Source organism: Equus asinus, chromosome 20, assembly GCF_041296235.1.
Source record: "Equus asinus isolate D_3611 breed Donkey chromosome 20, EquAss-T2T_v2, whole genome shotgun sequence".
In the NCBI taxonomy this organism is placed as follows: Eukaryota; Metazoa; Chordata; class Mammalia; order Perissodactyla; family Equidae; genus Equus; species Equus asinus.
Window position 1 is genome coordinate 87,044,129 of NC_091809.1, and position 27,917 is coordinate 87,072,045.

General features: G+C 38.2%; 2 protein-coding genes and 1 pseudogene across 2 annotated transcripts; 1 reads left to right on the top strand and 2 right to left on the bottom strand.

Moving 5' to 3' along the window:
• Positions 1-77: 77 nt before the first annotated feature.
• On the bottom strand, positions 78-688 carry LOC106831595 (40S ribosomal protein S3a-like; annotated as a pseudogene).
• A 5,629-nt stretch (positions 689-6,317) lies between these two features.
• On the top strand, positions 6,318-7,268 carry LOC106831593 (olfactory receptor 51A7-like). The gene is given in 1 exon segment (XM_014841901.2): positions 6,318-7,268. A coding segment is annotated over 1 exon segment (939 nt). The 5' UTR covers positions 6,318-6,329.
• Positions 7,269-23,475: 16,207 nt separating this feature from the next.
• OR51G2 (olfactory receptor family 51 subfamily G member 2) lies at positions 23,476-24,417 on the bottom strand. The gene has a single exon (XM_014842105.1). The coding sequence runs from the start codon at positions 24,415-24,417 to the stop codon at positions 23,476-23,478; it is 942 nt and encodes a 313-aa protein (XP_014697591.1).
• Between the last annotated feature and the right edge of the window lie 3,500 nt (positions 24,418-27,917).

Here is a 27,917-nt window from a genome sequence, read left to right on the forward strand (position 1 = left end):
CATAATATTTCATTATATTTATATACTAACTTTTCACAAATAAGACTTTTTATTTGTCACCTTTGAAAGTATGAATTTTAAACAAAGTTTTGGATCGGTGAGTAATATCCATCAGCTCATTCAACTTTAGCTCTTGTCTCCTTCCCTATGGCTTTTCCAGAACTATTAGCTTCACCGTGAAGCTCCATGAGTTTTCCCATTCAAATTTGGGTTTCTTCAGCACTTTACTTTTCTAATGAATATATCATAGAAAGATAAATAGATTGACAAGTCTTTTCTCTGTCCTTCCTAGTTTTATCTGAAATAAATTTCTTTCAAGTAATTTGTCTGCACCTCTTGGGTCATGATTTCTATCATCTACTTCTAGATTTGGTGGATCTGTTAGTGCTGAAAGTAAGTCTTCTGAATCTGATTGTTGCATTTTTTGGTAAAATCAACACAGAACAGATTAGCAAATAACTATCAGTAGACTTGACATCAGCATCAGCTTCAGTCAAAGTCTGTTATTTTTGTCTAGAGAGCACATTTTGTCACAGGTAAGATCTACGCCATGGAAGCTAGTCAGGAAATTTTTGCCCTGAACATCCTCATAATTAGCTTTATATTTCTTAGAAAATGGATTAACTGATTTCTTCTTGGCTCCTTCTTTGACATATTTTGTAAGGTGCTTGTTCTTGCCAACTGCCATGATACTGCTCAAGAGGCCTATCACATTTTTTATACTCACCAATTAAAGGACTTGAGTAGTTTCAAATTTTTTGCTATTATTCCTAGAGTTGCTATGAATGTTCGTGCAGAAATAATTGTGTACACAGTAGTTGCGTTTTCTTTTGACTAAATACCTCAAAATTGTATTTTGAGTCTAAATGCTGGGTAAAATAGTAAGTTGATATTTACTTGATACATTTCGTGGTTCTACATTTAGGTTTATATAACAGAAGAGAAAAATTATTTTTCTAGTTTTCCTTTACTAGCATCTATTGTCATTATCTGTCAGTTATTATGTATTTTGTGTTAAATATCTTTTGTATGATATTAAGATGATTTCTCCTTTGATTTTATTTTTGCCTCATAAATCATTTTTCTTCCTTTTTCCCATTTTTTTCCATATATTTTTGTTTTAATGTATCTTTTGCAAGCAGCATGTTATCAGGTTTTTTTTTTAAGTCCAGTACCTACCTCTCTGTCTCTTAATTGTGAAGTTTAATCCATTTTAACTTATTGTAGTTACTTCCTTATTTAGAATTCTTTTTGCCATTTTGTTTCATATCTTCTATTTTATTGTACTTTCTTCTATTTTCCCCTCTTTTCTTGTTTTCATTTGAGTAGATCAACTCATGTTCTGCTCTTTAAAAAATTGTCATTTTTTATTCTTGTAGACATTCCACTAAATTCAGATCCAAATTCAAGTTAATTTTTCCTCATTAATTTGTTGTTACTGTTTACATTTTCCCTAACAAGTCCTGTAAGATGCCAATAGAGAATTAGGTTTTCATTTTAGTTCAGAGTTTCTTCTTGGTGCTGTTGTTGAGATTTACTGATTGTCACAAATCTAGACAGTAACCATCTTGTGGCTTGGTTCAAGTTCAGGAAACAAATTTGTTTATTTTATTAACCAGTTAAAGTTGGTAGGGTCTCTAAGCAACATGATGACTCATTTTTCAGCCTTCTTGTTTGAACTGGTTGCCTATAATTGTGAATCCTCTGAAAGCAGAAACTGTGAAAAGCATTTGAGAACAAGTTGGTTACTTAGTAGCTGAGCCCCCAAAACCAGGGGAGTGGAATAGTTATTTGGTGAAAGGAAAGTGGCCAATAAATGTTATTTTTATCAAGCAAGAGACCACTGTGTCTTACTCCTTCTGGGTGACTCTAGGAGCCAGTTCAGAACATGTGCCTCAAAGATAACCCTTTTAAGGGATAAGGAAGCTGGGATATTTATAGATTTGCATGCGTTATTAGTGGTTTAAAGCTGTTTCAGGTGCATTTCAGTTCTGAAGCACTTTTGAAATGTTGTGTATAGGCAGAGACTACCATGAAGGCCTAACTTAAAGAGATGCAGATATTGACTGTTGGAAGTCAGGCTGCCTTGTAATAAAATGTTAAGTCACAAGAAGGTAGGATGGGCACCAAAAATATCCTCTAGAATGGCCCATTTTGATGCGTAGGAAGTCAGTTTGGTTCAGATGCCGTCATCTCACACTGAGAATGTTTACTTTCATTTATCAGATGGTAGTTGATGATCTTCCCCAAACATGGAACCCAGCAATGAGTGGACTTATCCCTGCTCATTGTTTTGAATTTCTGTTCCTCTTCTTATTCACAGAGATGTGTTTCTTGTATTTGAGCCTGGTTGCATCTTTTTTTGTTATATTTCTTTTGAATTTTATCAATTATCATTCTGTTTGTTATTAACGGACAACCTGACTGCATTATTTAGATCAAACTCTGTCTAAAGCAAATATATGTGTATTATATTATGTAATTATATTATATATCTTCTTTTTCTTAAATTATCATCAAATTTTCATATTGCTTCATAGCCTTGAATAACTATTATTTAATTTAGGAATTAAACCACTATAGGACTTACATAAAAATTAGAAATATATAAGTGAAATGCAAAAGCTAACATTCAAAAAGCTTCTAATGAATGCAACATATAATGTAGAGAGTGTGTAATTTTGGGCTATCTGGTTGGAAATCTAACAGGGAGTTGCAGGATATGTCTATTTTGATGTTCATCTAATGACATTTGCCAAAATGGATCAAAGAAATAAATGGAATAACTCACAAAACAACTAATAATTTGTAAAGTACTCTCATAACTATTTGATATTTGTGTATTATTATCTCCATTTTTTGGATGATTAAACTGAGGTGATAAAAGTAAAGTGGTGTAGTCTCAGATTGGAACTAACATGTTTTGATTACAAATAACCTATTCTTTTAACTATATTGCCTAATCTATATGAATGCCACACATCAAACTTCCTCTATCAAGGTCATTTCTAGTGTTTACCTCTCACTTAAGTAGTTTTCCAACTGTTTTGCCTCACAAGTTGTCTGTAGTTCCTGTTGGGGTTCCTGGGTACCAAAGAGTTAACTTACTGGGCCCAACCCTTTCTACATAAGTTACTGGGAGATCCCAGAGAGCAGGCTGTTTTTCTATTCCTCTCAAGGGTCTACACTCCTGAGGGAAATAGAAGTAGGTACATCTAGATAAAGTGGAGGTCAAAGTTGAGAGTTCTTGCTCTTATCTTTCAAGGACATATTGCACATCCAGTTTTGGTAAGTGCAAGTAGTTACAAATCCCTTTGGAAATCTAAAGCTAGGGATTTGTTAAACAGTTTATATCTGAAGAAATGACTATGAGGAGAAAGAGGCAGTGGCTCCTGTGTGTATGTGTAAATGGAGTGTGGATGGAATTGTGTGAGCTGAAGGTTAAAAACGATTTTATTAACTCTGATAGTAGTAGAATCCCATTTACTTGATAATATGACAAATAAAAGTAAGCCTTATTGTCAATGAATGAAAAAATGAAAAAAATCCTCTTTGGCCAATCTAGGACTTGATGTGTGGAAGAAATGGTTATAGGGAATTTTTGTTGAAATAATTATTAGTAGCTGGTATTTACTGACTATCCTTATTATGTTAAAGACTATAGTAGACTGTCTAAAATAACTTTTTGGATAGATGCTGTTGTTTACAAGATTTAACAGAAGAGTAAACATCTGCTTGGAGATCTAAGCAGCTTACCTAAATTCACACAAATGGTAAGTTGCCAAGCTGAAATTTATACCCAGATGTCTTGAAATCAGACTTGAGTGCTGATTTCTTACCTTAAAGAATGGAAGTTCTAAGAGGTCTGGACAATGTTTGATCTGAAGATTATCCTTGAAATGCTCCTTTTTTGGTACCCACTGTATCCCTCTCTCCTAGTTTTTCTCCTATATCTCTGGATATTCATGTGGAAGATGCTCTCAACACTCTTGCTGCTCCTCAGGGTTCTATCTGAGATTTAAATGTCATACTTGTACATTTTTCCCAAGTGACTTCATCTCCTCTTATAATGTCAGATACCAACTATTGTGTCAATATTTCTGAAGTGACAGCTCTGTTGACCTATTTCTTTTAAAGTTCAGACTCCACATCCAAAATCATACTCTGTAAGAACAAGTTTACCATTAATAATGTAAGTGAGTGAAGTGAGCATAAATATCCCTTGGTTACTATTACAGAAAAGTAAGAGAAGGGACTAGGAAATGATTCTACATGTCTCCCACTTTTTCCACTCACATTCATTCTTTGCACATTTGCTGAGAGCCTTTTTATGTTTCAGAAACGATGTTGATGACAGGTATAACAAGAGATATAAAATCTCATCTATGGCTTTCAGTATTCAGTGGTCAGTGTATATGTTGGTGGTGGGGTTGGATTGGGCAGGAATACGTGAAAACAGTACATTATAAAACAATGTGGAAACTACCAGAATATAAAATGCACACCAGAAGTATTCCCTGAAAGACCTAAGTCAATACCCCTCAGCCAAAGAGGAAAAGAGAAGGGAATAAAAGTTAGGTATTTTTGGAAATGAGAACTTTTCTATGATTCCTGGGGAGGGATCAGGATAAAATTTGCTAAATAGGTACAATCTGACTGATGACATAGAGAATAATTTTCATGGCATTTGAAAATCTACTACCATCTCCAACATATAGTTTCTCTTGGCTTGGCAATAGGCTTGCCGCGATGGTGGGCGACAAATAAGACAGTCAAACTGTTCAGAGGCTTCCAGTCTAGTAGATGTGGCTCCTTTTACAAGCTGACAAAACAGATTTATGTAGACAGTATTCCGAAAACATCAATATATTGGTCGAGGGCTGCGTGTTATTTTTATGTTTTCTTACTTATCCTCTAAAGAATTACAAAATACAACATCAGTTCACAATCAAGCTTCAATCTAGAGAAGCCCAATAATTTTGAGCGTGCATTTAGGATTGATAATTTTTGTTCTATTGCAATTTGAACTTAAAAAAACATTCTGGAGTGAAGTTAACATCTCATGTGAACTCTAGCCTTCCATCGGCTCTCCTTTCATTTTTGAATCTTTGCCAATTTGCAATTGAAATTGTTAATTTAATAATTTTCCTTTATTTAGGCATGTATTTGTCAGACTTACTAAATATAGACGGGATTTATGATGGTTATCTTAGATATGTGTATTTCTCTAGTAATTTGTGCCAGTTATTAACATTGGGATATCTTCAATCTCAAAAAATTGATAATAAGTTGAAGATTGTATATTTTACCTTTGAAAATAAAATTTGTGAACTCTTTAATAGACACTCTAACAGTAAAGTCAGGGTTTAGTTTACTGTGTAGGTGGATTTAAAATTTTCACATTACAAAGAGAAATTGAGTGATTTGTATTCTTTTCATTTAGAATTTCTTTGACTAATACAATCACAGAGATAAAATGTAAGATAATTTGATCAAGAGGGATAAGATGAACATGCACATGATACTACTGTGTGTCTTCAACACTTTCCCTTGAAATAATGAAGTGATAACCCGAAGTATGGCCTATGGGTGCCTGATCTAGGAACCATCGTATTTCATGTAGGAGTACAAATATGAAAACAATAAGGAGACATAACTCCCAAGGGGGTATCTATGCTCCATTTCTCCCACTTCTTCTTTTGGAAGCCATTGTATAAACAATATTAACGTTTTACATGATACTTGTTCATGTTTTGTTGCACCTAGATTGGTGTTTATACTCATGTATAGAATGTGGCTAATAAGTACTTACCTCATAAGTTTAAGACAAATTAGTCTATACATTTACTTTCTAGAATTTAATATTTACCATAGCGTAGCTATGTTCAGGGATCCCTGATTATTTTCTTGGACTATGATTTTTATACCTCCTTCTATGAAGTTCATGGATCTTGTTATGAAGCCAACAAGAAGGATTACTGAAGACCATGTGGGAAAGCAGTAGGGAAGATTCTGAGTGCCTATCACTGACTCAATCAAAGCAGCTCTGCTTTGATGTTATTTTCATATTTGGCTAAAAATGTTGGAAAACTACCACCTCAGGATAAATTGTTGTAAGTAAAATTCCCATGTTGGAGGACGTGAATATGTTTAAGGCCTTTTGATTAATATTAAAAATTATATTTTATTAATATTACACCAAATATGCTTCTGCGAGTAGTATACAAAAGAACTGCTTATCCCCACTACACTGAATTTTATCCAAAAGTGCTACTGTTTTTGTTTATGTGATTTCAGATCTGGCTAAGGAGCTCATATTCTCACTCATTATGTCTGTTCTCAATAACTCTGAGGTCCAGCTTTTTCTTCTGATTGGAATCCCAGGACTGGAACATGCTCACATCTGGATCTCCATTCCCATTTGCCTCATGTACCTGGTTGCCATCATGGGCAACAGCACCATTCTTTTTATCATAAAGACAGAACCCTCACTTCATGAGCCCATGTATTATTTCCTTGCTATGTTGGCCATCTCTGACCTGGGCCTGTCCTTGTCCTCCCTTCCCACCATGCTGAGAATTTTCTTGTTCAATGCCATGGGGATTTCACCCAATGCTTGCTTTGCTCAAGAATTCTTCATCCATGGATTCACTGTCATGGAGTCCTCAGTGCTTCTAGTTATGTCTTTGGATCGTTTTCTTGCCATTCACAGTCCTCTGAGATATAGCTGTCTCCTCACTAGCAACTGAGTTGCAAATATGGGACTGACCTTAGCCATCAGGAGCATTCTCTTAGTGCTTCCGTTCCCCTTCACTCTAAGGAGATTAAAATATTGTCAGAAGAATCTCCTTTCTCACTCATTCTGTCTTCATCAGGATACCATGAAGCTAGCCTGCTCTGACAACAAGATCAATGTTATCTATGGCTTCTTTGTTGCTCTCTGTACTGTGCTGGACTTGGCATTAATTGTTCTGTCTTACACGCTGATCTTGAAGACTGTACTCAGCGTTGCATCTCTGGCAGAGAGGCTCAAGGCCCTCCATACCTGTGTTTCCCACATCTGTGCTGTGCTCATTTTCTACGTACCCATCGTTACCCTGGCTGCCATGCACCGATTTGCCAAGTACAAAAGCCCCCTTGTTGTGATCCTTATTGCCGATGTATTCTTGTTGTTGCCGCCCCTAATGAACCCCATTGTGTATTGTGTGAAAACTCGACAAATTCGGGACAAGGTCTTGGGGAAGTTGTTTAACATATGGAGGAGATGAGAACATGAATATTGAAGTAATAAACTATCACTCAGTAAGTATTTATTGGTACCTACTATGTGTTCAGTGCCACAGAAGTCACTATCCAGTGGAGGTCTGGGAGGAGAATGAAATGCTGTGCAGTACAAGATTTATAATAAAGTCGGGAATACGATATTAAACAAGAAAGATGAAATAATCAGGTGATATATGACATGATTCACAGAGTTTAATTAATATTTTAAGAGTAGTTTAAACACTATGTAACTGAGCAGTTGGATTTCAGTCAGCCCTTAAAGAATGGAAAAAATTTGAAGAGACTATTATGCAAGTACATTTATTAATTTACGATACTGTGTACACTCACTGTACTATCAAGGAGTAGTAAACTAGCAGGGCACTTAGCAGCTGTGAGGGATGTTAGTGTGGCTGGAATAGATAGTATAATTTGGCAAACAGTGCGGGATAACTTTTAATAGCATGAGTGAACCAGATTTTGGAGTACTTAGAAAAACCTTGAAAAGTCTAAATTCAGGAGGTACTGGAGAGACAAGTTAATCTCTACAACAAACACCTAACATTATTGATCAAATTTTAAGAACAGCGTGTCCGATAACATGAGTAAGATGGACTGAATTTGAGAGATGAAGAAGGGAGATCAACAGGAGACCGCTGCAATGATTCCGCTATGAAGTGATGACTCTGGCAACGGGCAGAGACAGAGAATAATATCATTTAGGGTTTTTGTTATTTTTATAAAGTAAACATAATTTATAGGAAATTCACAAATTCTACTAAGCAACTAATGTACAAACATGCATGACTGAATATTCAAAGACAGACATGCTGAAGAGAGTTTGAAATAGGAAGCTTGTATGGTACTTATTTGTCTTGACTAGAAAAGTATCATTTTCTTCATTTGCAACACAATAATACTTGGGTGTAGATATGGAAGTAAATACATATTTTAAATAAGGTTAAGTCATCAAACTGTGAAGATCCTCCCCTACTAAGATAACTCTAATATTCTTTTTCACCCATGGATTCCCACTGAAGCTGTCTTAGCTCAGATTTAAAATTTCCATGAATTATCCTATCATACCTACATTGACATTAACTGTTTGGAAGATCTTTTTAAAACATATATGTAACCACATTTAAAACCCTTCAGTAGCTGTCCCATAAGTTACAAGACAATGGCAAGGCTGTATTAATGCTCCAAGGCCTTCCATCGCTCAATACCTGCTTTATAATGAATTGTATAAACTTATTTAAATTTATATATAAATATAAAAATTTATTATATATAAAATTGTATATAAATTATAGAGGAGAATCTGTTTCCTTGATTTTTCCAGCTTCTGAGGCCACTTGCATTTCTTGACTCATGGCTCCCTTCCTCCATATTCAAAGCCAGCAACATTACATCTCCACGTGCCTTTCTTCTATAGTCACATATCCTTCTGACCATAATCAAGAAAGATTCTCTATCCTTAATGATTCATTTTGCTGTATTGAACCCACGGGGATAATCTAGGATAATCTCCTTATTTAAAGATCACTGACCTTAATTACACCTGCAAAGTATCTTTTGCCACCTAAGGTAATATATTCACAAAATTCAGGGATTAAGACATTGCAGTCTTTGTTGGGGACATTATTCTGCCTAAGACAAATCTTCTTTTTTTCAAATCTTCTTTCTCCCATTTAACTCTTCCACAGGATTCAGTTTAAACATATTTCCTCTATTAATACTTCACTGACATCCCCTGGCTCCAAGTGCGACAAATTTACATCTGAATTCTGTTCCCTTTCACAGTGTACTGATTTCTACAGCATAATTCAACAATCACTAACTTTTGATTTTTTTTTTTGAGGAAGATTAGCCCTGAGCTAATTATTCTTTTTGCTGAGGAAGACTGGCCCTGAGCTAACATCCATGCCCATCTTCCTCTACTTTATATGTGGGACGCCTACCACAGCATGGCTTGCCAAGTAGTGCCATGTCCGCACCCGGGATCCGAACCGGTGAACCCTGGGCTGCCGAAGCGGAACAGGTGCACTTAACCACTGCGCCAGTGGGCCGGCCCCTAACTTTTAATTTTTTAGAAGTTGTTTGCCTCTGCCAAGTTGTAAATCCCATGATCTATGTATATCTGCACATCTTATTTATTTTTGCATTTCTATTGCTTAACACATACTTGCACAAGGAAGGGTTCAATGTTTGTTGATCACTTTGTGAATTCATGAGTGACTATCACTGAATAGAAGTACTGCTCATTTCCTATGCTTAAAATCTTGATTGTCTCTCTAGACAGAGGCCTGAAACTGTAGTGTGTTAATCACCTCAGATGAGAGCACGTGATCACTCTCTCAAGCAGCTCCTTTCCTACTGCTACAGTCATGCCGAATCTGAAGCAAAGGCTGTAGTGTCTTCCAGAACTTTGCTAAAGGCCAGAGAACTTACCTCCTCTTTTGTACAGCTTCCTAAGGTGGCCCCTTGCTTCAAACTCACCCTCCAATTTGTTCTCCACTTTACAGCCAGAGTGACATTTAGTAAAAGCAAAACAGGTTACGTTATCCACTCACTTGAGGCGCCCTTATGCTTCCCTACTATGATCGAGGTAAAGAACAAAGTCCGTGGACCTGAAGAAACCTCACAATCTGGCTGCTGCATCTTTCTCTGCCTTATCTCAGGCCGAGAGTCTGAAAACAGCTGAAACTCTTACACTGCAGGCGTGAAAACTCAGGCCAGAATAAACAGTCAATAGCCAGAGGAAGAAAGACTCTTGTAAGAGAGAAGGAGCCGTAGAATTTATTGATTACAAGCCCTTCATTGGCAGGTAAAGGAACCAGAGCCTAGAAAAATGCAGTGACTTTCTTGAGGCCACACAAGAGATAACTGAAACAGTCAAAAAATGGAGCTCGGAGAGTTTCCATACATTCATATATTTTGACTCTTAACATCAACCAATTAAAGCAGATATTATTACAAGCCCCTCAAAAATCTGAGACAAAAACCCAATGTTTAAAAGGAATGGAGAAATTGGAAGAAAGGAGAACTTTTCCTGGGTCAGAGAAAGTGTGAGTCCTACACTTGTTTTCTAGTCCTTCCCGAGGCAAGGGCATTGTGGGATTGGTCCTGGCTATAACAGCTGGAAGAATTGAAGCCATAAACAATGAAAGAAGGGAGGTATCAGTATTTGACCCTCATTTTCCTTTGTGTTAAGATTGGTAGGAAGAAGTAAAATCTTAGATGGATAAACTTAGTGCTCTGGAGAGATAAGATTGTATAACAGAGAAGCAAACATATGGAATGCACTTAATTGACAATGTAACATTTGTTCCATATTTTACCAAATATATTATTCCACAGCATCTCATTTAATCCTTACGATAATTATATGAAGCAGATATTACTTTCAACCCAAATTTACAGCTTAGAGAAATTGAGTAATTCCTAAAACTGCAGACTTGAGAACTGTGCTCAGGTCTTTTTGGGGCCACTGCCTTTGTTCTAAAGCCTTATGCTACATGGCCTTTCAAGATGTAAAGGAAAAAGAACAAATGAAAGAATTTGGCTCTTTGGAGGTATGCTGATAGGCCAGAAGTGCAAACTGGTGGTCCCCAGGACAAAGCTTGATAATGCTTTATTTGGTACATAGAACTGTGGATTGTTAAAACGTTTAATTAGGTTCCAACCTTTAAAAATCATTAAATTATACATAAGAATCTGGACTTTTGTTTCCTTTTCAAAAATCAGGACCTCTCATAATGTCAGCCTAGCATTCTGGAGCTGAGTAGTCACGCCCCTTAAGATAGTTTGCCACAGCTCATACACCACCACTTGCTATTTGTCTTTCACCATTTTGCTTCGCTTGTTTTCCTTACTGCACAGCCTCTGCAGGAATTTGAGTTTATCACTCAAGTTCTAGGCTTTCTTTGAGAGGGTAAAAGTGAGAGTGTTCTTGCCTTACTATAGGTTTAATATAGGATCCCTGGTCATAAATTTATTTCTGTACCTTGCCCTTCTCTTCCAAGCTCTAGGACCATAGATCCAAATGCCTAATTGACTCCACCTTTTTTTTTTTTTTGAGGAAGATTAGCCCTGAGCTGACATCTGCCACCAATCCTCCTCTTTTTGCTGAGGAAGACTGGCCCTGAGCTAATACCCGTGCCCATCTTCCTCTACTTTTAGTATGTGGGACGCTGCCACAGCATGGCTTGACAAGCAGTGTGTAGGTGCACACCCAGGATCTGAACCTGCGAACCCCAGGCCACTGAACTGGAATGTGTGCACTTAACCACTGAGCCACAGGGCCGGCCCTTAATTAACTCCACTTTTTAGTGAGAATGATAATAATCATAATATCTCACAATTATTGGTTATTTATTAAGTACCATATTTATTGTATCAAATGCTTTACACAATACATGATAACTTTTCTCATTTATTCCTCATATTAACCTATTAGGAGGTATTATTATTTATCCGTATTTCACAAATGAGGAAGTTGGAGCTTACAGGGGTAGAAAACTATCCTGGGACACACAACTAATAAGTGACATGATCTGGATTCAGCTCAGGTTGACGTATTCCTGAGCCTGAGTTCTTAACCACTACACATACCCTGTGTTACGTAGGCATCTGGAGCTCAATATCTTCAAAGTGCAGTTAATTAATTCTTCCCTGTAAGCCTGTTCCTTATAAAGTATTCTTTATCTCATTAAGTAGAACTCTCATACTTAATTCTTCAAAACTCAAACCAGAGAATAATCTTCATTCATTCTTTCCTGTTATTCAATCCACACATTCAATAAATAGCCAATTCATGGAAATTTCAGGACATGAAATATCTTTCTTCTAAATTTCTCATGATACTGTTCACTTTTCTCGCTGATTCTATCATGGTACTTTTCGTGATGATTTCTTGTCTGGATTTCTGTAACAGCTCCCTACTTGCTCTTCCTTTCTCAACTCTTCTTACCCCCTTCCTTAATCCATTCTCTATATTATAGCCAGACTGAACATTTTAAAATGCAAATGCGATTATGTTACTCCCTTGGGGAAATATGTCACTGGTGTCCTCTTACTCTAAAGGCACAGTTTCTATCCTTTGGCTTGGCTTATACACCCTATCTGTTAGCTTTATGCCTAACTCACAGTCTAGTTTTCTGCCACACTTTTTGTTCTTTCTGCTACCACTATCTGGAACTTATTTCAATTCTATAAATTGCTATAAAGACATACCTCAAATACATTGTGGATTCAGTTCCAGACCACCACAATAAAGCTAATATCACGAGAACAAGTCATAGTAATTTTTTTGGTTTTCCAGTGCATATAAAATTATGTTTTCACTATACTGCAGTCTGTTAAGTGTGCAACAGCATGTCTAAAAGAAAATGTACATTCCTTAATTAAAAATATTTTATTGCTAACAAATGCTAACTATCATAGAAGGCTTCAGCGAGGCAAAATCTTTTTGCTGGTGGAAGGTCTTGCCAATGCCACCCCTGATATCAGTTCTCTTACATTGTACCCGGCATATATGGGGTTAAAACCAAAACACTTGTTCCCTGCTTACTCCCTGGCTTCCTGGATCCAGAATCCACTGTCTGCCCTGGAGACACAAGCAAGGTTGCCCACCTGAAAATTTCCTTATCATCCTCCTCCCTGTAAGCAGCTTCCCAAGGCTGAACACAGGCTGGCGGGAAAGTGCCTAAGGCCACAGGCTCCCACACATCTAAAAGCAGCCACATTTCTCACAAACTTTTAAAACCCCTTGCCTCCCATCTTTCTGGGAGACAAGATGAAACAAAACAAATTTGAGGGCTCCCTCTTGTCTCCTGGCTGATGTCACCTGAAATAAAAACCCTTTCCTTGCCATAAGCCTGATGCTCCAGCTTTTATTTGGCCCCTCTTGTGTGGTGGGTAAAGAACCTATGTTTGTAGGTGCTAACATTGCCTTGATGTTGATGGCTGCCAAATGATCAGGCTGGTGGTTGCTTAAGGTTGGGGCAACTGTGGCAATCTCTCCAAAGAAGATAACAATGAAGTTTGCTGCACTGATTGACTCTTGCTTTCACAAATGATTTCTCTGTAGCGTGCAATGCTGCTTGATAGCATTTTATCCACAGTAGAACTTCTTTCAAAATTGGAGTCAATCCTCTCAAACCCTGCCACTGCTTTGTCAACTAAGTTGATGTTGTCAAAATTGACTTTGATGGAGCCATTTTAAAATAGTGCTGCCTTGCCAGAGAAACTATTACAAAAACTAAAGTAGATTTGCCTCCTGGTGAGTTAAATCAGACTTTTCACCAGAACTAGTTGTCTCACAAAGTAAGATATATTTGCAGCAAATAGGAGACCATGTGGAATCATTTCCAAAGTCACGGAACCCCTGAACAAAGAGAAGCAGGGATATTTATTTCAGATGGGGAATGAATATTCAAAGGGGAGAGGTGGATATTCGCTTGCACAGGCTCAGTTGGAAAACATGCTTCCACATCTACTGCAGGTTATGATAATAAGGTCTGTGCTCCTCCTGGAGAGATTTTAGAGTTAAAAATAAAGACAAGGCCTTGGGTGTTGCTCTTGCAGTGAGTCTTGGTCTGGTTCAGGGTGGTTGGTGATTGCCTCTCCTTAACATAACAAAAGGGAAAGAAAACAATTTGGAAAAAAAAGTTAAATGCTTCCAAACCCACCCTTGAGTTCCTTGAGGCAATTAGTCAGTGACAAAGCTGCTTTGCTGTCTTGAGCCTTGGACTAGGACACACTTTTGGGCTGGGCCAAAACAGCAATTGTTTAACAAACAATTGTTTGAGAAATCGGCAGGAGAATGGACATTTTGATCACAAAGACAGGATTGTGGACTTTCTGAAGATAGAATCAATAGTCAGTCAATGTTTAGCCAAGACTGTCTCTCTGCCTCCAACTCCAATTATTTTTATTTTATTGAGGTGACATGGTTTATAACATTATATAAATTTCAGGTGTACATCATTATGTTTCAATTTTTGTGTAGACAACATCATGTTCACCACCCAAAGTCTAATCACCATCCAGCCAACTCTGATTGAAATTCTTTATAATACAATTCTCCCTTCTAAGCCTTTAAAAACCCCTGACTTTTACTCCATAGTGGGATATTGTTTGGGTTTCTACCTGAATCTGTGCTTCCAAAATTGCAACTCTTGAGACTGCAAATAAACTTTTTGCTTCTCTTGAAGTTTGTGCTTCTTATTGGTTGACAATGTAATATTCTAAATCATTTGCTGTCATTTCAACTGTCATTTCACAGCATCTTCACCAGGAGTATATTCCATCTCAAGAAACTGCTGTTTTTACTCATCCGTAAGAAGCAACTTCTCATCTGTTAAAGTTTTATTCTGAGGTTGCAGCAATTCAGTCACATCTTCAGGCTCCACTTCTAATTCTAGTTCTCTTGCTGTTTCCACCACATCTGCAGTTACTTCCTCCACTGAGGTCTTGAGCCCCTCAAAGTCACCCATGAGGGTTTGAATCAACTTCGCCCAAACCCCTGTTAATGTTGATATTTTGACCTCCTCCCATGAATCACGAATACTCTTAATGGCATATATAATGGTGAATCCTTCCCAGAAGGTTTTCAATGTACTTTGCCTAAATCCATCAGAGGAATCACTGTCTATGGCAGCCATATCCTTACAAAATATATTTCTTAAATAATACAACTTGAAAGTTGAAATTTCTCCTTGATCTATGGACTACAGAATGGATGTTGTGTCAGCAGACATGAAAACAACATTAATCTCATTGTACATCTCCATCAGAGCTCTTGCGTGACCAAGTGTGTTGTCAATGAGCAGTAATATTTTGAAAGGAAGCTTTTTTTCTGAGCGGTAGGTCTCAACAGTGGGCGTAAAATATTCAGTAAACCATATTGTAAACAGATGTGCTATCATCCAGGCTTTGCTGTTCACTTTATAGAGCATAGGCAGAGTAGATTTAGCGTCATTCTTAAGGGCTCTAGGATCTTTGGAAGGGTAAATGAGCATTAGCTTCAACTTAAAGTCACCAGCTGCATTCACCTCAACAAGAGAGTCAGCCTGTCCTTTGCAGCTTTGAAGCCAGGCATTGACTATTCCTCTCTAGCTATGAAGGTCATGGGTGGCATCTTCTTCCACTATAAGGCTGTTTCAACTACATTGAAAATCTGTTGTTTATTGTATCCACCTTCATTAATTATCTTAACTAGATCTTCCGGACAGCTTGCTGCAGTTTCCACTCCAGCACTTTCTGCTTCACTTTGCACTTTCATGTTGTGGAGATGGCTTTTTTCCTTAAACCTCATGAACCAACCTCTGCTAGTTTCAAACTGTTCTTCTGTCGCTCCCTCACCCATCTCAACCTTCATAGAACTGAAGAGAGTTAAGACCTTGCTTTGGATTAGGCTTTGGCGAAAGGGAATGTTGTGGCTGGTTTGATCTATCTGGACCACTAAAAACCTCTCCATAGCAGCAATAAGGCTGTTTTGGTTTTTTGTCATTCATGTGTTCACTGGAGTAGCACTTTTAATTTCTCTCAAGAAGTATTCCTTTGCATTCACAACTTGGCTAACTGTTTGGCACAAGAGGCCTAGCTTTTAGCCTGTCTCAGCTTTTGACGTGCCTTCCTTACTAAGCTTAATCATTTCTAGCTTTTGACTTAAAGTGAGAGACATGCAACTCTTCCTTTCACTTGAACACTTAGAGGCTATTATACAGTTATTAATTGGCCTAATTTCAACATTATCATGTCTTAGGGAATACAGAAGCCCAAGAAGAGGGAGAGAGACAGGGAAATGGCCAGTCATGGGAGCAGTCAGAACACGTACAACATTTTCCTGTTAAGTTCGCTGTCATATACGGGCGTGGTTCATGGTACCCCAAATCAATCACTATAGTAACATCAAAGATTACTGATCACAGCTCATCACGAAAAATATAACAATAATGAAAAAGTTTGAAATATTGTGAGAATTACCAAAATGTGACAGAGACATGAAGTTGGAAAAATTGCGCCGATAGACTTGCTTGACACAGGATTGTCACAAACCTTCAATGTGTAAAGAGTGCTGTATCTGTGAAGTGCAATGAAGGGAAGCACAATAAAATGAGGTATGTCTGCATTCTTCATCCATCCATCCACCCATTTGTTCAGTGCAGTAGAGAGGAAGAAGAATAAAGTGCAAGAGCATCTGGTAAATAAGTAAAGGCCAAAACATATAGGCCCTGTAAAATAGCATTAATTTTTCTAATAACAACAGAAGGTTACTGAGGGTATAAACAGAATGATAAATCAGATTTACATTTAAAAAACAGTAGTAAAGAGTGTAAGAGAGAACTAAGAGAAACAGACAGAAAGCTGCTGCATTAATCTAGGTGAATATGGCAAGCAATGGAGAGAAAGGAGTCACAGATTAACAACTAGATGAATGATAGTGCCATTCATTTGAGGTGGAAAAGTCATAAGTTCAGTTTGAATTCAGTTGGATTAGGGTGTCTAGTATCTTTATTTGAGGATCTCTGCATGTGGTTTTCTCTCTGCCTAGAAGGTCTCACCCCCAAATCCACGCTATATAGGTAGGATAGAATGAAAGGGTCTATGCCTTGTATAGAACAATAGAAAGTATGCGTTATATTTGTGTTATGAGAACAGATAAAAGAATAATAATATTATTTTTATTTTTTAATAAATAATGTATGTGCTTATTACTGGTGTCTGAAAATCAGTGCTTAATAAAAATTCTGTAATGTATGTGTGAATTTCTAGGGAAACATCTACTCCTTTCTGGAAAACTTCAAAATACCAAGAACTGATTTTTATTAATAGGGTATGGGAGGATAACCTGTATCCTTTGTTACTTCATTATTTTTGTACCTTGATAAAAGGTGTATCTGTCACAGCAGTTCTAAAATATTTTGGCCTTGGGGCCGGCCCAGTGGTGCAGCGGTTAAGTTCACACGTTCGCTTCTTGCCTACCTGGGGTTCACCGGTTCAGATCCCGGGTACAGACATGGCACCACTTGGCAAACCATGCTGTGGTAGGCGTCCCACATATAAAAATAGAGGAAGATGGGTATGGATGTTAGCTCAGGGCCAGGCTTCCTCAGCAAAAGGAGGAGGACTGGCAGTAGTTAGCTCAGGGCTAATCTTCCTCAAAAAAAAAAAAAAAGAAAAGAAAAGAAAGAAAGTATTTTGGCCTTAAGATCCCTTTAAATTCTTAAAAATCATTGAGAGGCCCACAGATCATCTGTTTATGAGCATTATATCTATTGATATTTACCATATTAAAAATTGAAACTGAGTAACATTAAATACATTTTTATTAATGTGTTAAAATGACGATAATAAGCCCATTACATAATAACATAAATAGCACATTTTTAAAAAATAACAGAATGAAACAAATCTCTAAGAATTTAGTGAGAAGAGAAGCATTAGATCTCCAGGACTTGTTCATCCCACATAACTGAACCTTTGTACCCTCTGGAGATCTAAAATACAGCATGGTGACTATAGTTAATAACATGATACTGTGTACTTAAACTTTGCTAAGAGAGTTGACCTAAGTTTTCTCATCACAAAAAAAAGTAACTATGTAAAGTGATGGATATGTTCATTAGCTTCATTGCATAATCATTTCACAATTCATACATATATCCAAACATCACATTGCATACTTTAAATACATAGAAGTTTTATTTGTTAAGAATACCTCAATAAAGCCGAAAAAAAGAGTAGCAGTGTTTAAAATTTTTGCAAATTGCGTTAATGTCGGGCTTAATAGAGGGCAACTGGATTTGCATTCAATTTGTTTGGCTCTTCCATGTTACATAGCCTTTAGAAAACCTCCATGCACGCTTGTGAGAGAACATGAATGGTAATAAAAACTGAAAACAGACAAAAATTAAATGCCATCTTAATACTACTATGAAATTAGTTTTGACCTCAGAAATTCCTGGAAATATCTCAGGAACCACCTAGAGAACTCAGGAAACCCTTTGAGAATTACTGATTTGTTAAATAAATACAAAGTCTAAGTTAGAAATGGCAGAGAATCAGTCACAGTGATACAGAAACATAAAAGACATGGTCTCTGCCCTGAAAAGAACCCACATCCTCATGTCAGGGGCTAGAAGTGTGCATCCACGATATGAGAATCCTGAGCTTTACTGTTGGTCCCATGAGGAGAGCTGATGTTTTGGGTTAGGGTCTTGACGGTGATTCTGAGACACAGGCAACAATTTGAACTCCAACAACTTCCGAGTATGTCCATGACTTTAAGCAAGACCTGATTGCGTGCAACATTATGAGGCTGAGAGTGTCACTCTATTTGTCCCAATGAACTAAGACGTATTTACTTTTTCAATTGTGCAGACATTTGTTCTCATCCATGCTATAACATTACATTAGAATATTCAGAAACAAATTCTGTTGCATTAAAAGAAGAATTCAAGAGTTTTAGAGACAATTGTTGACTCCAGGCCCTTCAATCTTAAACAATCTTAAACATGAGCCATAAATTACATGAGATTGTTTTTCTGTTTATACTTCTACAGTAAAATTCTCTCTCTCTCCTAAAATGCCCATTCTATAGCTTTCCCTAACCCCACATGCCACTTCTCCAAATTAAATTTCTAGGCCTATCCTTTCTCACAGTGTTCTATATCCATTCACTGAAAACGTGCTATCAACTTTACCTTTTAAAGGCATCCCCAATTTGTCCATCTCTCTCCATCTCCTTTGATACTACCTGAAGTCTAACAATATTATCTCTTGCTTGAACTCTTGTAGTCTCTTCCAGCTGTTCTCCTACCCTCCAGTCATGCTTTCTTTGAGTGTTTTTTTAAATCCAGGAAGAAGAGTGATGACTGTAGATACACAATCTCATATCTTTCCTGAGTAAATTACACTTGGCCTTCATAATAATGCATAAGCTCCTTAAAATCTCTCATTCAATCCTTCATCAAGTCTCATTATTTCTACCTTCAAAATATAATCCCCTACCTCCACTTCCATTATCACCCTCTGTTCCAAATCAGTATCCTGTCTTACCTGGATTATTATTATTATATTTAACAAGTACATTATTATTACCTTGAACGCTTAGTTTTACTCCCTGCTGCCTCCCTTGCCTCCTGAAGAGTGAACCTGTTAAATACAAAACATATCATGTTATAATCCTGCTCGCAATACTTCAATGACTTCTCATCTTATTCTGAATTTAAATTCCAAATGTCTATTAATGGCTTACATGATATGGCCACCACTACCTCTTTTTCTTCTTTTCTTACTATGCTCTCCTGGCACAGTGACCTTAGCATGCCATTTTCCTGTTTTGGACTTCTGCACATGCTCTTCTCTATGTATGAAATCCTTTTCCCAAGATAGCCTTGTGATGCTTCCTCACTTCCTTCAAATATCACCTTCTTAGTGAAGTTTTTCATGATCATCAAAAATTATAACCTTCCTAAACACAGCTTATACCCTTTCCTACTTTAATTTTTCTCTGTAGCATTTTTCACCATCTAGCATACTATGCCTTTTATTTATTTCTCATGTTTGTTGCTTGCCTATACCTACTAATATCTAAGGCTCCTGTGAGCAGTGTTTTTGCCTATTCTGTTCACTGCTCTATTTCTAAAACCAAGAACATTGTCTGGTGTAAAGTAGGTACTCAATAGATATTGGTTGAATGAGTTAGTAAATCTACAGTCACTGTAAGTTCTGATCCTTGTGCTTTACTGGTTGCATCTCAAGACACCCACCTCCCCTCACTCTGCCACTTGGGTACTTCTCAACAAGAATTATTCATAATTTCTAAACAAATAATGCTCTTTGCTATCTCTTGACTCTTTGACGAAATACTTGCTATGTTTTGAAAGCTATTTTTTCCCTCATTTTCATCTAGATAACTCCAACCTGAACTTCAGGACTCAATTTGTAGATCATTCTAAACAATAAATTATTTCAGATACTTCCTCTAGACTATATACACTCTTTGAGGGTGGGAAATGTGTTTTGGTCACCTATTTATTCCCAGTAACTTTCACAAAAGTTGATCATTCAGTGTTCAATAATGATTAAATGAATGAGCAAATAAATGAGGTTGGTTCCATATTCCATGCATAAACGCAGTTGTCTATGCTTGACTGGGGCCCCGTAGGCTGCTACAATCCTTGCCTCTCTTTTCAAAGACTCAGCAGAGCATTTGGGGCCTCCGGATTCTCATGGAAAGGTACAATTCATCCTCTCCCTACTCCCACCAGTTCTGGGTTAGAAATGCTGCGAAGTTTAAACAATTATCATCTTAGACGTAGAAGGCTTGATCCCAGGCTTCTCAGACTACTTCTAATGACTTCTCGTGGTCACAGCTGGTCAGTTATGTTTCTACTTCCTAAATCAAGGAGTCTTTTCTCTTCTGACAGTGACCTTGAAATATCAGCTTTGCCTAACACTTCCCTCTCCTATGTTTAATATGAAATGATTACTTGCTAATATTTCATCAATTAATGTAGCCTTTTGCTGGCTTAATTCTAGCCACCCTGGTCCTTTTATTATTTCTGGAACATTCAAGTTTATTTCCACCTCAAGCCTTTAACACCTGCTCTGTCGTTTTGGAATGCTCTGCTTTTTAAATCTTCTCATATCTTACTCCATCACATAACAAAATCTTGCTTGAAAATTTCCTCTTTACCGAGGGTTTTTCTGCTCACACATTGCTGCATTACTCTCACTTAGCAGTGTCTGAAATGATTAATCATTTACTTGTCTATTGTCTGTCTCTCCAACCAAAACGTAAGTCAAGAGCACAGTCTTTTGTTATTCTTTTGCCCACTATATTCCTAGACTGTAGACTCTGCCTGGAAAATAGCACACTCGACAACTCTTAGTGAATGAGCTAATACTCCTCCACTCAAACATTTTTGCCCTTCTAACTGCTGCTTGTTCTTTAAGACTCAGTTAAGGCAGCTCCTCTGCAAAATTATCCATGGTTCTTTTTTCCCCTCAAGGCTATTTCAGGGCTTCCTCTTTCATTTATCACACATGCTTCTTAATATGCTTCACTATGTGTTATTAGGTTTTATTTTAGGAATGAAAGTACTGAAATTTACTGTGAGCTGAAAAACATGCTAAGAGTTTACTTTGAAACTTTCATATATACATATTTAAATTGTGTAGAGATCCTTGTGGAATAGACGTTGCTAGATTCATTTTAATAGAAAATTGAGCTCATATAAGTAAAATAATTTTCCTAAGTCACACAATTAGAAATTAGAACTTTCCAAACCTGATTTCAGGTATAGTATACTTTCTAGTGTCTCCTGGTAACTCTTTAACTCATTATAAGATATCAGATAACATGAATCCCATATGAGGACTGAAATTGCAAGTACACAACACACATATGGATTTCATATGGAGTTTTATGCGTACTTCGGAATTTGCAGTGGCTTTAGGGTTTTTCTCAATTTTATGTGTCCACAAGCACACAAGACATGAACTACCCATGACACTCACACATGTATGCTATTATATTTTATTTTTTGTGTATAAGAAATCTTAGATATTCCACAGGATGACACCCGAGTTTCACATATACCCATTATTGCAGAAACAGCTTTCTCATCATGACAGAAAAAGCTTTCTCACTCCAGACAAGATGAATCACTGGTGTGGGGCAGGGTCATGGCCTGTCAAGAGTTAAATGTCAACTGTGGCTAGATACCTTGGATGAGACCAGCCTCAAGAGAGAACTGCAGCCACATAAGCCTCATAGTACAGAATTTTGTCTTTGGCCCTCTGCTGCTCCCTTTCTGGATCCTGAGCAAAAAATGTGCAGGAACATGACATTCTCAGTCTTCCTTCCGGGCGTTCAGAGCTCTCCTTGGTAGCATCTTTTCCAGGCCTACTTTCCTCACAGATACTTCAAAGCCAAAATTACAAATACTATATCGAAATGTATTACTCAAAGGATAATTTTTTATCTGGAGTGACATGGGTATACAATTGTAATGCACAGATAAGAGGGGATAAGGAATTATCTCTTCTTGGTTCATTGGCTTATGACCTTTCTGACATGGTCAGCGCCTCAACCTCTTTGCATTTACTCCCCGCTACCACCATGTTCTCTACTCTTCCCTGAGACACTAGAGAACAGCAATGACAATAAAACAACTTCAGATATTTCCTTAAATACATTGTCCCTTCTCTCTCTCCTTTGCCTCAGCTTTGCACATGCTGGTCCTTCAGACTGGACCATAATTTTCTTGTTTGATTGACTAACTTGTATGTGTCCCTTTAGGCTGGCTACTGGGTCAATTCAGGAAAATCCTTCTTGACCCTCTCTTCTCCCAGCTGGAGGAAGATCTCTCTCTTTTTGTTCCTATGTAAACTTCTTTTTACTTTGAGGCACACAATCAACATATGGCTGTATAAGAAACCATCCCAAAATTTAGTGTCTTAAAAAAACAAACATTTATTTAGCTTAAAAATCTGCAATTTGGTCTGGTTCAGAGTAGGATTGATTGTCTGTTTCACTGGGTGCCAGCCGGAGAGGTGGGAAGGATGGGGCCTGGAATAATTTGAAGATTTCTTCACTCACTAGCAGTCAATAATGATCCAGCTAAGGTTGAGACCTTAGCTAGTCTATTGGCTGGAACATCTACACGTGGCCTCTCTATGCCATCTGGGCTTCCTCTCAACATGGTGGCTGGGTTTGAAAAGCAAGCATTGAGTGAGATATACAGAAATATAGAAGAATACAGAAATAGAGATAGAAAAAGAGGGAGAGAGAGGGTACCAATAAAAAACATATCACCTTTTATGACCCAGCTTTGGAAGACTTACAGGGTCACTGCCACAATGTTCAATTGATTGAGGCAGTTACAAAGTCCTACCCAGTTACAAGAGGAGAAGAAGTAGACTCCATCTCTTGATGGAGGAGAGGCAAGTTTCTGGAAAAGAATGTGGGGTTAGAAATATTTCTGTGCCATTTTTGGAAAATACAGTCTGCCACATCCTTCTGTATTGTGTATTCCCCCACCAGAATGACAGGTCTGTGAGAGCTATGACTTCCTGTTTATCCTTGTATATATTTGAGTAAATAAATGTCTCCTTTATTACAGATATATTGGATATTATCAAGGATAGAGGAGTAAGGGTCTATTTAAGGAAATAATGCCTCAAGACTAGACCCATCTAGTGACAAAAGGCATGGGTCACACTATCTCGGATCTGTTTGGTCTTCACACTGTAGACAATTGGGTTCATCAGGGGAGGGAATAGAAGATATACAAAGCCCATGATCACCTGGACCAGATGAGGTGCCTGCTTCCCAAAGCGGTGGATGATGGACAAACCAATCATGGGAGTATAGAAGAGGAGCACAGCACAGATGTGGGAAACACAGGTGTTAAGAGCTTTGAGCCTCTCAGCCCTGGATGCAATGGACAGCACGGTACGCAGGATCAGGGCATAGGAGAAGAGAATGAGCAGTGAGTCTACACCCACTGTGGAAACAATGACAAACATGCCATAGATGCTGTTGGCTTTGATGTCTGCACAGGCCAATTTCATCACTTCCTGGTGGAGACAGTAGGAATGTGAGAGGACTGGGGAGCCACAATAGGGGAATCTTTTGAGCATAAAGGGCAATGGGAAAATGAGCGCTACACTACGGCCCAGGGAAGCCAGGCCAATCCTGCTGATGACTGTGTTGGTGAGAATGGAAGAATAGTGCAAAGGGCGGCAAATGGCCATGAAGCGGTCAAAGGCCATAGACAGTAGTACAGAGGACTCCAGGAAGGACAAGCAATGAATGAAAAAGAGCTGAGCAAAGCAGGCATCATGACCAATATCTCGTGCCCCCATCCAAAAGATGCCCAGCACTGTAGGGAAAGTGCAGAGAGACAGACCCAGGTCAGTTAGAGCCAGCATGGACAGGAAGAGGTACATAGGTTCATGAAGCGAGGGCTCTGTTTTAATGACAAAAAGAATTGTACAATTACCCAGGATGGAAACCAGGTACATGAAGCACAGTGGGATAGAAATCCACATGTGCATGTGCTCCAGCCCAGGAATGCCACTCAGCAGGAAAGTAGAGGAAATGCTGCTCTTGTTTTCCAGGGATCCCAATGTCATTGTGTGTGGATGGAAGGGGAGAGTTGGATTCCTTTCAAATTCCTGAAATGAATTGAGAAAAAGCTAGCAATTTTACTTGGAAAGAAGAAGAAGAAAAAAGATTAGAATCAACTACACCTAGAACTGTACAGCTCCTCCAGTGGTCATTTCCTTCTGGTCCCTGGTTCCCTCTAAACATTTTTTTTAGGGAAATTTTTTCTTTGAAGTTTTTTTCTCTTTAGTCCTTCAGGCTAAGAGATGTGAGCAGCTTCCTTCCTCCTGTTGATTATACTTAATTTTGTCTACATCTTAAGAGTAGACCTTTAATTAAACACTTCTCACATGCCTCTTTTCTGCCAGGACTCTACTAACCTTCTATCCTTCCTCCCAACTTCTTTTCCTTTCCTTTCTCTTACCTTATTTCCTTTGCTATTGCTCTTTTATCTTCTTTCCTGCCTTGCTTTCTTCCTTCCTTATTTCTTCCTTTCTTTCTTTTCCACCTTCTCCTCTGGTCTTCCTGTTATGGAAGCCCAGCTTGATCCAGAGAGCTCGTAGATGCTACTCAGCTCACACAATTCCAGAAAGAACTGGAAAGTGGGTGAATGGCTATCTACAAAATTATTCTTGACTGTTGGAGTAAGAAATCAAAGCTCTGATCCTCATATCAGTCCATAACTGTCACTCCCTATAAGTCTAGGTATTCTATTCTGTGAACATAGTCGGGAGGAGAAACTGAAGCAGCATCAACCATGGTCACTCCCTCAGTCACAAGTCAGAGTCCATGAGAGTCCACAGAACAAAAGGCAATGATACTCATAAGGCTCATTTTTCTATAGATGAAGAAATGATGACTCAGGAGAGGACAGTCATTGGGCAGAGGCCATCTGACAATTTAAGCCTCCTGACTTCCAGAGCAGTGATCGTCTCACTTCCAAATAATAATCCCACTAGAGGGGCCAGCCTGGTGGCTCAACGGTTAAGTGTGCACTTTCCGCTTTGGGATTCACCAGTTCGGATCCTGGGTGCGGACATGGTACTGCTTGGCAAGCCATGCTGTGGTAGGCGTCCCACATATAAAGTAGAGCAAGATGAGCATGGACATTAGCTCAGGGCCAGTCGTCCTCAGCAAAAAAAGGAGGATTGGCAGCAGATGTTAGCTCAAGGATAATCTTCCTCAAAAAATAAAATAAAATAAAATAAAATAATAATCCCAGTAGAATGTGAGCTCAGAGAAACCAGAGGCGTTGCTTTGTTTAATTCTGTAAAGAATGTGCCCCAGTATACAGTAGGTGCTCAACAATGTTTTTATGCATGAATGAGAGTTAAATTTTATTTAGTTAAATGAACATTTAAGACCAAAGACATAGTAAATGGCCCAAAATAGGATTTGAACTGAGATCTGATTTTTCTCTAGATTCCAGGTTCTAAACAACTGTTATATTTTCTTCCCACATAAAGGACAATTCACCATCAACTAGCAACAGCTAGCATAAAAATCAAGAGCTTAACAGGCCTTCAAAAAAACGTGCTGACTCTTTAGCTGAATTAATAAATAAACTTACTGGAGAAATACACACACTATATGCTTAGACATTTTCTTTCTCGTTCCAAATATCAGTGAAATTAACAGACAGTGTCGTTAACTCACTGTCTACTTGAAGGTCAGATTGACTTGTGTGCAATGTTCCTCAGCTTCTGCTTTGACCATAGTCAGTGGTCCCTACATTATTCATCAAAGTGAATCAGAAGAGTCATAATAAACTTACCTGTCAGAAACAGGCTAGCTACATGGTGAGTAACAATATGGGGGCCAGCCCCATGGCTGATTGGTTAAGTTCACACGCTTCGCTTTGGCAGCCCAGGGTTTTGCTGGTTGAGATCCTGGGCGCAGACATGGCATCATTCATCAGGCCATGCTGAGGCGTCATCCCACCTGGCACAACCAGAGGGACCTGCAGCTAGAGTATACAACTATATACTGGGGGACTTTGGGGAGAAGAAGAAGGAAAAAAAAAAGGAAGATTGGCAACAATGTTAGCTCAGGTGCCAACCTTTAAAAAAGAAATAAAAATATAACGTGAAACCTAAAGTAGAAAAATTTTTTGATATGAAAATGAAGTAGGATTATGAAAAAGAAAGAACTGTAATACCTAATGTACATCTGCTGTTTGTCATTCACTGTACCTGGAATATTGCAAAAGAAAAAGCATTTAGACCTCAGAAAAGCCTTGCAACTTAACATTATTACCTCAAATTGCAAATGAGGAGAGAGAGCCTGAGAGAATGTGCTAATGTGCCTTAAGTAATACTGCCAATCACTGGCAGAGCTAGAATTCAAACTTACATCTCTGGAGCTCCAAGACACATTGGAAAATTTGGAAACATTTAGGTTAACAAATCCAGGCAGTTTTTTTAAGTTGGAACAGCCTAAATGGGGTAGAGATTCAATGACAAATGATGGAGAGAAATATCAGAAAGTCTTTGGTCCCCATCTTTTTGTAGCTATCAGCTTAAGAGAGATTCTCTTTGGAATCAGAGCTTGAACTTCACATTTTAAGGGAGCAGGGGAGAATGGAAATTGGAGAGAGACAATTATCAGGATAAGTTGAAGGAGGGGACATGGACATAATAGAAAATCCAGCATAGTAAGGCCAGGAGAATCTGCTTGGGAATGATCACCTTAACCTGTTGGCCAGAGAGATCTTAGTCAGAAAACTATTCTAAAGGCTTGTTATTTAAAAGTCTTCAGAGTGTCCATAGTCAGGTTTGGAGAGGATTTCACTGTTCCTGACCAGCACAAAACACAGTCATCCAGGATAGAGTGGAGTGGGAGGTTTAACAAATGGCCTTTCTGCCACGAGTTGCTGTGCTTAGAGAACACTTCCCACAGAGACCTGAGCGACTTCAATGACTGCTTCCAATTCTGTTACTCATAATTTGTAGTCACTCAGGAAAATGTCCTTTTATGTCACAGACAAGATTTTCTCCCAGAGGATCGTATTACTTCCTACCCTTCTATGTTTTTTTCTTAAAAATAACTCCTGATTCTGCTAACTGTGTCTGAGGCTAAGGGGTAGAAACCGAGCCTATAATAGCTGAGCTCATCGCATCCCTGTACCTCAATTTTTCCTGCCTAACTTGCCTGTGTCCCTGGGTCTCAGCAACATTCCTACTGTTATGATGTAGGAAGAAACTCTCTGACCAGGAAACTGAGGAAGTTAACAGATGTGAGAAAGCTCTTGTCTCCTTTCTGAGCTAGTTCTACCTAGATCAGGGATCCCATGAAGTAAGCAAGATCTGACGGCAGGGGTCACCACTTTCAGGAGGCACTCTCTGCAGGCTTTCTTGTATCTCAAAGTCCCTTCTCTCCTTCTCCAAAGCTCAGGCTAAGCTTTCTGGGACATCTTCTTGGCTCCACATCTTAGCACCAAACACCTGCCCACTATATTAACTCCTCACCCACCATGGTTAGATCCAGAGGCTCCAGTCTTTACAATGAGCGATAAGGAAGGCTAAAACAA